Source organism: Delphinus delphis, chromosome 1 (assembly GCF_949987515.2).
Source record: "Delphinus delphis chromosome 1, mDelDel1.2, whole genome shotgun sequence".
NCBI lineage: Eukaryota > Metazoa > Chordata > Mammalia > Artiodactyla > Delphinidae > Delphinus > Delphinus delphis.
This window is the reverse complement of record NC_082683.1, coordinates 124028854-124040685: the sequence shown is the minus strand read 5'-3', so window position 1 is coordinate 124040685 and position 11832 is coordinate 124028854. Positions and strand designations below refer to the sequence as shown.

Genomic DNA, 11832 nt, shown 5'->3' with positions numbered 1-11832 from the left:
TCTAAATTTTTAGGATTTAAGAATTACCCTAGTTACCAATTTTCTTTATACTCTCTCTATTCCTTTTTACATATAAAGAAATCAAAAGTTTTATTGAGAAAAAATTTAACAATATTTCACTTATTAGCTTTGCTTTATTCTTTGGTTTTACAGAGTTTTTGATTATAAAAACAAAATTAAATCCAACTACATTGTATATGAAACTACTGCTTAAAAGATTTTGACATAACAAATTTTAGGACCTATTATTTACTAAGAAACAGGTAAACCAAATGCCCCTAATAAACAACCTGCTATTTTAAACTTATTTCTGCCTTCAGTTCAACGTTCCTAATTGTGTATGTGTATACATGTATACAATATAAAAACTGACAAAGTTTTTTTATTTCTATTTTTTTTCTTCTCTGTTTCAATGTATAAAATAATCTTTTCTCCACCTAAAGTATGTTAACAATAGTAACTGGTTTAATTAGCAAACACTCAACCTGATTACTAGTAACTTTTTTTTTTGTAACTATCAGTAAAAATGTATTTAGCAATACTTGCTTACTTCATTTACTACTCTAAAATGATCTGAGACAAAAGCTACTGTCTCTAAATAACATTTAGGGTTAGTTGTCTGGGGCCTTACACTGACTGATTTCTCAGGTCTTTTTCAAGTTTAAAATACTATTTTAAAAAATACAAAATTGATAGTGAAGCTCTGTCTTTAGAGAAGTGAGCTAAATCTGAATGAACATGTTGATAAAATGGTATCTAACTGTCTAAAACAAAAGATAGCATATAAATAAATCTTGGTTTAAAGGACAGGGTAAAAATAAAAAGAGACACTAAACTTCTACATGCTTTTATCACTGCTATTGGTAAGCCAAAATTGCCTCCATAAATAAATGGAATATACTGATAAATACTTCAAGTTTTTATAATGCTATGGTATATACTGAAAAATTATATAAATTTTTATAAATATATTTGAACTGTACAATTTAAGTATAAGTTCCTTAACTTTACTATTAACATTTTAATTAAGATTTTTTTTGATTATAAAAATATACTTATTGAAAATTTTATAAAATAAAAAATTCTTAATTTATCCATAAGCTCATAACAGAGTTAACTTACTACCCAATTTTAAGGATAATCTTAATTTTTTTCATCATTTGTACAAAAACTTGATTCTTACATCTTTGCAATCTTCTTTTGTGCAGCTAGTTTTGATGCGTGTATCAAACCACCTAACAGTTCCATCTTCACCACAAGAGAGAAAAGTATACGGGTCATTAGGTACAGTCATAATCTGAAGATGAAAACAAAAGTACAGGTAATGTTTGTGAACATTTAAACAGATGACTTTGAAAAACATTATTGCTATATCATAAAATGATTATGGCAAAAGCAACTAAGAACCATTTATTTTAATTATTTATGACGTACCCGTATCATAATGCAAAATAGTGCTATACATATAGAAATATGCAAGAGGTAACTGTTGAATTAATGTGACTCATTACTTTGAAGTTTGACATTAATGTACCTTCAGACAGAAAGCTCTTTACATTATAAACTCCTAACAACTTGACAAGAAAAATCCTACCCTTGGAAGCTTGTTCAAACTTCGAATAGCCAAATTTTTGTTTTCTGGATGTGAATTTACACTTGTATTAGAAATACACTGTAAAATTTTACTCTCTGATAATGTTTATAAAAACTATGTGATGCTGAATTAAGCATTTAAACTGACCTCTCAAAAATTTTTTGAGTGATGGTAATGGTTCTATAACAATGTGAAAGTACTAAATGTCACGAACAGTACAGTTAAAAATGGTTTGAATGGCAAATGTTATATTATGCATATTTTACAAAAATTAAATTTTGTAAAGAAATGAAACATTTTAGATATTCCTGTATCCACTTCTGGTTTAGCAATAATACTGTAAGTTGAGGCCCTCTGTGAACCCTCCTGTCCAACAAATTCCTCCCCTTCTCTGTCCTTAGAAGTAGAAACTGCCAAAATTGGGTATTTAGCATTCTCACAAAGGTTTTTATGTACCCATAAACAATGGAAGGTATATTCCTATGTATACATGAAAAGGTGCTCAGATTCATTAGTGATCAACTAAACACAAATTATAATCCTAAGTAAATATCACTACACATCACCAGAATGACCAAAATGAAAGGGACTAGATTAATATCAAATGTCAATGAGGACATGGAGCAACTAGGGCTTTCACACGTCATTGATGGGGCTGTAAAACAGTACCATCACTTTGAAAAACCATGTGTCAGTATCTACTAAAGCTGGTCATATGCCTCTTGCATGACCCAGCAATTCCACTACAAATAAATGTATGCATAAAGGCACCTAAAGGTGTGTACCAGAAAGTTCATAGCAGCATGATTCATATTAGCTAAATACTTGAAACAACCCAAATGGCCAGTAAGAGAATAAGAACATAAATTGTGATTTACTCTTAAAATACTAAAGCAATAAAAATAAAGAAATACATTGCTCTCAAATTATGTAAAACCAGTGATTAAAAATAAGATTTCTTGCCAGAAATCAGTGGAGTAACATCTTTAAAGTAGTAAAAGAAAAAAAAAAAACCTGGCAAACTAGAATTCTATACCTGCAGAAATATCTTTCTAAAACAAAAATAAACTAGACTTTTTCAGAAATAAGAAAGCTGAAAGATTATTCAGTAGCATAGAAGTCAGCAAAGGATGCCTCTTACCTAACTATGACCCATTATTTTTGTAAATAAGAGTTTGAATGAAACTCACCACATCCAATCATTTACATATTATCCAAGTCTGCTTTCCTGACACAATGGCATATTTGAGTAGTTGTGACAAAGATTATATGGCACACAAAGCCTAAAATATTTACTATTTGGTATTTTACAGGATAATTTTCCAAACCTCTACAATAACAGACAAGCACAATATAAATACATCTTCTAAAATCCTTCTTGTAAAAGGAAAATAATACCTGTCATAATCTGGATCTATGCAAAGGAATTTAAGATTAGAAATAATAAATATGTAAGTAAACATCATATAATTTTTACTTTGTTTTAAAATCTTTTTAAAGATAATTGACTATTAAAGGAAGAATATTAACAATGTATTAAGGAAATTATGAAACATATAAGAATAAAATGTAAGAAAAAAATACCCAAAATTCCAGGAGAAGAAAACTGAAAGCACAATATTATAAGATTCTTATACTATATTTGAAGTGGTACCATATTACTTGATGGTACACTGTGATAAAGTTCATGATGTATACTATAAACCCTAAAGCATACACTAAAACATCAACAAAAAAAAGTTATAGTTAATAAATCAACAAAGGAGGTAAAGTGGAATCACAAAAATACTCAGTTCTTCCAAAAAACAGAAGGGGAAAAAATTAATGGAACAGAGGGAAAACAAAGAGCAAGACACAAAATTTAAATTCAGATACCTACATATCAATAATCACATTACTTGTAAATGATATAAACAACCCAATTAAATAAAAGGCAGATGTTGCTAGATTGGATAAAAAAGCAAAACCCAACTATAAATTGCCTGTAAGAATCTAACTTTAAATATAAAGACACAGATACCTAGACTAAAAATAAAAGGACAGAAGAAAGAGATACCACAATAACTCTAATAATGAGAAAGCTAGATTTGCTATATAAATAGCAAATTTCAAAGCAAAGAGTATTAATGGGGATAAAGAGAGTCATTTTACAATGATAAATGGGTCAATCCAAGAACAGAAACATCAAAATCCTGAATGTTTATGTAGCTAAAAACAGATTTTTGAAATATATGAAGCAGTAATTGACAGAACTGAGTGGAGAAACAGACAGTCCAAAAATATTAGATTTCAACACACCTGTTTCAATAATTGATAGAACAATCAGAAAATCAGTAAGAATATAGAAGAATTGAACATGGTTATCAGCCATCTTGACATAACTGATATTTATGGAACACTCCACAAACAAAAGAATAAGCAGTTTTTAAAGTGCATAAGATAAATTTACCAATAGACTATATTCTGGAACACAAAACCAGTCTCATTAAAATTAAAAGGATTTAAGTCATACAAAGTACATATTCTGACTGAGATGGATTTAACTAGAAAATAATCATTGTAAATCAATCCATACAAAGACAGTTACACAAGTGATTAAAATAGCTTCAATTGCAATTAAGCCCAAGCTGGAAAACAACTCAAATATTCTAATATTTCCAAATATTTGGAAACTAAATGACATGTTTCTCAATAAATGATGAATCAAAGAAGAAATCACAATGGAAACTAGAAAATATATTTACTAATTTACTAATAGAAGAGAAATGGAAGTTCAGCATATCAAAATTAGTGAAATTTACCTAAAGGAATACTCAGTGGAAATTTTATTTTACTAACTGCCTGTATTAGAAAGGATAAAGGTCTCAAATCAGTAACTTCAGCCTCTACTTTAAGAAACTAGAAGAAAGAGAACAATGAAACTCACCATAGTAAACAGAAGAAAGGAAAAAATGGAGATCAAAAATAGAAAAAGAAAACAAGAAAATAGAGAAAACCATGGAAACCAAAGTTTGTTCTTAGAGATGATCATTAAAATTGATGAAATCTCTACTCAGACTGCTAAGAATAATAGAGAGAGAAAGAGAGAGAATACAAACGACCAATATCAAGAGTGACAGAAGTGACATCACTATAGATTCTACAGATATTAAAAGGATAGTAAGGAAGTACTGTGAACAACTTACACCAACAAATTCAGCAATATACATGAAACAGGTTCCTTGAAAAGGATAAAATACCAAAGCTCATTAAAGCAGAAAGATATAACCTGAATCACCAAATATTCATTTTAAGAAATAAATATGCAGTTATAAACATCCTACAAAGAAAACTCTAGGACCAGATGGCTTTATTGGTGAATGCTCCCAAACATATAAGAAACAAATATTACCATTTCTACACAAACTCTTTCAGAAAATTGAAGAGGACAAACTTTCCAAGTTATTGCAATAAGGCAGCATTATGCTAACAACAAACCCAAAGACAGTGCAAGAAAACAAAGCTAAAGATCATCTCTCATGAACACGTCTGCAAAAAAAAAAGTCCTTAACAAAATGAATACAACAACACAGAAAGAGGATAATATATCAATATATGACCAGGTGAGGTTTATCTCTGGAATGTTAAGTTGGTCTTAATGTTTGAAAAATAAATGTAATTCACCCTGTTAAGAAACTAAAAGATCCAATTAAAGATGTTTAAGAAAAAAAAAGAATGGAATGCACATTGATCTCAAGTCCATGTGAAATGTTTTTCAAGATGGACTGTAGCTACACAGAGCAAAACAACTCTCAATAAATATTAAATGTTTAAAATCGTAAAAATATCTTTTCTACTATAAAAAAAGAAACTAAAAGAAAAGCAATACAATCCTTTCAAAAAATGAAAAAATACAGAGAAAACACGTGACAAAATCCAATATCCATTCCTGATAAGTGTAAGAATATGAACAGAATTAACTGAACCTGCTAAAAAGCATTATTGAAATATACCTTCTGCCATAGTTAATAGTGAAAGATCAAAGATCAAAACAAGGGAAGGATGTTTAGTCTTACCACTTTTATTCAGTATTGGACTGAAAGTTCTAGTAAGTGTGATAAGATAAGAAAAAGAAATAAAAGGAGTCCAGATGGGAAAAGAAGAAAAATTGTCTCTATATTCACAGATGACATAATCATCTAAGGAGAAAATTCTATGTAATCTTTTTGTAAAAAGTTACTAGAGCTAATAAGTGAGTGTAGCAAAACTGCAGAATACAAGATCAATATATAAAAATGAACTGCATGTGAAAATACTAGCAACAAAACCATCAGAAATTGAAATTTTAAAGATAATACCATTTACAATAATATTAAAAAATATGAAATATTTAAGGGTAAGTCTTAAGACACACAAACTGAAAATTATAAAACATTGCCAAGTAAAATTAAAGTCCTAGATAAGGGAGATATACTGCCATCATGGATTGGAAGATTTAATAATTGTTGTCAATTCTCCCTAAATTGATATATAGATTCAAATAAATCCCAGGAGAAATTTTGGTAAAAACTGACAATTTAATTATCAAATCCATGTGGAAATACAAAAGACCTAAAATACCTTAAACAATTTTGAAAAAGAAGAAGAAAGGACTTATACTACCCGGTTTTAAGAGTTAATATTAAGCTATAGTAATAAAGACAGTGTGGTACAAGCATAATCATAAATCACTGGAAGAGAAAAGGTACTGACCAGAAATAGGTGAAAATAGATGTGGTCAAATGACTTATGATCATGATGCAAAAAAAGTTCAGTGGAGAAAAACAATGTTGGAAAACCAGATATCCATATGTAAAATAATGAACTTAAAGCAGTATCTCATACTTTATGAAAAAATTAACACAAAATGGATCATCGATCCAAATGCAAAACATAAAAGTATAAAACTTTTAGGAGTGGGCTTCCCTGGTGGCGCAGTGGTTGAGAGTCCACCTGCCGATGCAGGGGACACAGGTTCGTGCCCCGGTCCGGGAGGATCCCACATGCCGCAGAGCGGCTGGGCCCGTGAGCCATGGCCACTGGGCCTGCGTGTCCGGAGCCTGTGCTCCGCAACAGGAGAGGCCACAATAGTGCAAAGCCTGCGTACCACAAAAAAAATAAATAAATAAAATAAAACTTTTAGGAGAAAATCGTTGTGACATTTGGTTAAACAAAGATTTTTAGACACAACATTGGTTCCCCTCCCAAAATAATAAATTTGATAAAATGGGTTTCTTTAAAATTAAAGAACTTCTTTTTGAAAGATACTGTAAGGAAAATGAAAAGACTAGCCATCAACTCAGAGAAAAAAATTGAGTCACATACCTGAAAAATACACAGAACATACTTTTAAAAACCCTCAAAACTCAACAATAAAAAATGAAACAATGGGCAAAAGATTAAACAGACAATTCACCGAAGAAGGCACATGAAGAAACAGGAAAACATGGCTCAAACAAACGAACAAAGTAAATCTCCAGAAACTGACCCTAATAAAAGGGAGACATATGAATTACCTAAAAAAGAATTGAAAGTAATGGTCATAAAGAAATTCAGTGCGCTACAAGAGAATACAAATAGACAGCTAAACAAAATCAGGAAAACAATGCATAAACAAAACGAGAATATTACCAATGAGAAAGAAACCAGAAAAATAGCAAAACAAAAATTATCGAGCTGAAAAATATAGTAACTAAATTTAAAAATTCACTAGAGGACGATCAACAGCAGGCTGAATCAAGCAGAAAAAAGAATCAGCAAAGTCAAAGATAAGCCATTTGAAATTATCTAGTCAGAGGAACAAAGAAAAGGAATGAAGTGAAAAAGCCTAAGGGACTTATAGGATATCACCAAGATGACCAATATTCCCGTTATAGGAGTTCCAGATGGAGAAAGGGGAGTGGATAGAGAGCTTATCTGAAAAAAATAATGGCCGAAAACTTCCCAAATCTGAGAAAGAAAATGAACATCCAGATTCAAGAGACTCAGAGGACTCCAACTAGGATGGGCCCAAAGAGGCTCAAATCAAGACATACTATAAACAGCTAGTCAAAAGTGACTTAATCTTGAAAGCAGCAAGAGAAATGTGAATCATTACATACAAAGAAGCTCCCATTAGATCAGTGGATTTCTCAGCAGAAACATTACCAGCCAGAGGGAAGTGGGATAATACATTCAAAGTACTGAAAGAAAAAACCTGCAAACCAAGAATACTATATATCCACCAGAACTGTCCTTTAAAACTGAAGGAGAAATAAAGACGTTCCCAGATAAAGAAAAACTAAGAAAGGTTATCACCACAAAGACCTGCATTACAAGAACTGCTAAAGGAAGTCCTTCAAGTTGAAATCAAAGAAGCTAGACAGCAACACACAGCATATAAAAATATAAAGATTTTGTGGTAAAGGTAAATATACAAATACAGAAATCTGTAATACTGTAATGGTGGTACATAAATCACTTTTGAGTACAGAATTTAAGAAATAAAAGCATTAAAAATTATTATAACACTATGTTAGTGAATATAAAATATAAAAAGACATAGTTTATGACACTGAACAAAGTGGGGCAAGGATGTAAAGGAATAGTATTTTTGTATGTAATTTAAGTTGTTATCAGTTCAAGATAGATTGTTATAACTATGTTTTATGTAATCCTCATGGTAAACACAATGAAAAAAACCTATAAAAGATGCCAAAAGAAAACAAGAAAGGAATTAAAGCATGTCATTACTAAAGAAAAAAGAAAATCAATAAAACACAGTGGAAAGCAGAAAGAGAGGAAAAGAGTGACCAAATATTTGCAGGACACACAGAAAAAAATTTTTAATGGCAATAGTCAGTAGTTCCCTATAAGTAACTACTTTAAATGTAAATGGTACAGTACTAAGTGGGAAGTTTATAGTAATAAATATCTACATTAAAAAAGAAGAAAGATCTCAAATCAACAACCTAACTTTACACCTCAAAGAACTAAAAAAAGAACAACAAACTAAAGCTAAAGTTAATAGATGAAGGAAATAATAAAGATTAAGCAGATATAAAGGATATGAAGAATAGAAAAAAGTATAAATGAAATTAAGTTCTTCTCAAAAGAGTATCAAAATCAACAAATCCTCACCTAGACTAACAAGAAAAAAAAACAAAATGACTCAGCAAAAATCAGAAATGAAAGAGGAGACATTACAACTTATACCACAGAAATAAAAAGGATTCTAAGAGACTACTATGAATACAACAACAAATGGAATGACCTAGAAGAAATGAATAAATTTTTAGAAATATACAACTTACCAAGACTAAATAATAGATTAGACAGATAGATAGATACAGATAAACTGAACAAAGCTACACTACAGTAAGGAGACTGAATCAGTAACCAAAAACATCCAAAGAAAGGAAAGCCCAGAACCAGATGGCTTGACAACACCACTTACATTAAAAAATTTACATCAAGGGCTTCCCTGGTGGCGCAGTGGTTAAGAGTCCGCCTGCTGATGCAGGGGACACGGGTTCGTGCCCCAGTCCGGGAAGATCCCACATGCCGCGGAGCGGCTGGGCCCGTGAGCCATGGCCGCTGAGCCTGCGCGTCCGGAGCCTGTGCTCCGCAACGGAAGAGGCCGGCAGTGAGAGGCCCGCATACCGCAAAAAAATAATAAAAAAATAAATAAACAAAAGAAAGTAAGACTACAAACCTGTATTCCTGATGAATACTGATATAAAAATCCTCAGCAAAATGCTAAAAAGAAAAAAAAACCCAAAACAATAACACACTAATAGTCTAAGTCAGATTTACTTCTGAAATGCAAGGATGGTTCAACATACACAAATCAATCAAAGTAATTCATCTCATTATCAAAATGAAGGACAAAAACCATATGATCATCTCAACTAATATAGAGAAAGCATTTGACAAAATACAACACACTTTCATGATAAAAAACACTCAACAAACTAGGAATGGAAGGAAATTACCTCAACATAATAAAGACCATATATGAGAACCTCATAGCTAATATATTCAATGGTGAAAAACCAAAAGCTTTCCCTCTAAGATCAAGAACAAGGCAAAGATACCCACTCTCGTCACTTCTATTCAATATAGTATTAGAAGTTCAAGCTACAGCATTAAGGCAAGTAAAAAGAAATAAAAGACATCAAAATTGGAAAGGAAGAAGTAAAATTATCTCTATTTGCAGATAACCTGATCTTATACATAGAAAACTCTAAAGTTTCTGCAACAAAACTATTAGAATAAATGAATACAGCAAAGTTGCAGTTATAAAATCAACACTTAAAAATCAGCTGTATTTACATACAGTAACAATGAACAACCTGAAAATGAAATTAAGAAAACAACCCATTTACAACAGTATCAAAAAAATAAAATACTTGGGAATAAACTTATTCAAGGAGGTGAAAGATCTGTACACTGAAAACTACAAAACAATGCTGAAAGAAATTATAGAAGACACAAATAAATGGAAAGATGTTCTGTGTTCATGGACTGGAAGACTAAATATTGTTAAAATGTCCATATTACACAATGTGACCTATATTTAATGCAATTTCTATCAAAATTCCAAGGACATTTTTACAGAATCAAAAAAAAAAAACCCTAAAATTCATATGGAATCTCAAAGGACACAAAACAGCCACAACAATCTTCAGAAAGCAAAACAAAGCTGGAGGCCTCACACTTGCTGATTTCAAAGCGTATTACAAAGTTACTACATTTAAAACATTATGACAGACCTACAGACCAATGGAACAGAGTAGAGAACCCAGGAATAAATAAACCCTCACATATGTGGTCACATGATCTTTGAGAAAGGTGCCAAGGCTACACAATAGGGAAAGAATAGTCCCTTCAACAAATGGTATTGAGAAAACTGGATATTCACATGTCCAGTTTTGAAGGAAGTAAGGAAGGAAGAAGGAAGTTGGACCCTTATTTACACCACATACAAAAATTTACATGTATTAAAGACATTTTAATGTAATACTTAAAACTATAAAACTCCTAGAAAAAAACCCTGGGGAAACACTTCATGACTTTAGATTTGGCAATGATTTCTTGGATATGACACCAAAAGCTCAGGCAACAAAAGTGAAAATAGACAATATCAAACTTAAAAACTTCTACACAGCAAAGGAAACAATCATCAGAGTGAAAAGAGAATCAACAGAATGGGAGAAAGTGCACACTGCATCTTATAAGGGATTAATAGCCAAAATATATAAAGAGGGACTTCCCTGGTGGTCCAGTGGTTAAGAATCTGTCTTGCAATGCAGGGGACGCAGGTTCAATCTCTGGTCAGGGAACTAAGGTCCCACCTGCCATGGGGCAACAAAGCCCACACATCGAAACTACTAAGCCCACACACTCTGGAGCCCGCGTGCCACAGCTAAAGAGCCCACGCACTGCAACTACACAGCCCACATGCCACAACTACAGACCCCATGCACTCTGGAGCCCGCACGCCACAACTAGAGAGCCCGTGTGCTGCAACTAATGAACCTGTGCTCTCTGGAGCCCACACACCACAATCAGAGAAAAGCCCGTGCACCACAATGAGGAACCTTCATGCCCAACAAAAGATCCCGCATGCTGCAACTAAGATCAGACCCAGACGCAGGTACATAAATAACATATATATATGTGTGTGTATATATATGTGTGTGTATATATATATGTGTGTGTATATACATATATATAGAACCTCTTCAATTCAACAATAAAGCAATCCAATTAAAAAATGGGCAAAGTACTTGAATAGACATTTTTCCAAAGATATACAAATGACCAACATACACAAAAAGAGCTAACTCAACATCACTAATTAAGGAAGCAAATAAAAACCTCATTTAGCTATCTCCTCACACGTTAGAATGGCCACTATTTTTTAAAAAAAAGAAAATAACAAGTGTTGACAAGGATGTGGAGAAATTGCAACCTCTGTGCACTTTTATTGAGAATGGAAAATGGTACAGCTGCTATGGAGAAAAGTATGGAAATTCCTCAGAAAACTAAAAATAGAATAATCATATGATCCAGCAATCCCACTTCTGTGTATATATATCTAAAAGAATTGAAAACAGAACCTTGAAGAGATATTTGTACACTCCTGTGTTCATTACAGCATTATTCACATTACATTACAGCTAAGAGGTGGAAGCATCCCAAATGATCATTGATGGGTAAACAGGTAAAAAAAATAT

At 31.9% G+C, this 11832-nt stretch overlaps 1 protein-coding gene across 5 annotated transcripts in view; it reads right to left on the bottom strand.

Annotated features, from left to right (window-relative positions):
- DCAF6 (DDB1 and CUL4 associated factor 6) overlaps positions 1 to 11832 on the bottom strand; it is a 172731-nt gene that overhangs the window by 94315 nt on the left and 66584 nt on the right. For all 5 annotated transcript variants that reach the window (XM_060033562.1, XM_060033538.1, XM_060033525.1 and 2 more), the window contains one exon: positions 1184 to 1297. In XM_060033562.1, coding sequence (XP_059889545.1) covers positions 1184 to 1297 — 114 coding nt within the window. The remainder of the gene's footprint in view (positions 1 to 1183; positions 1298 to 11832) is intronic.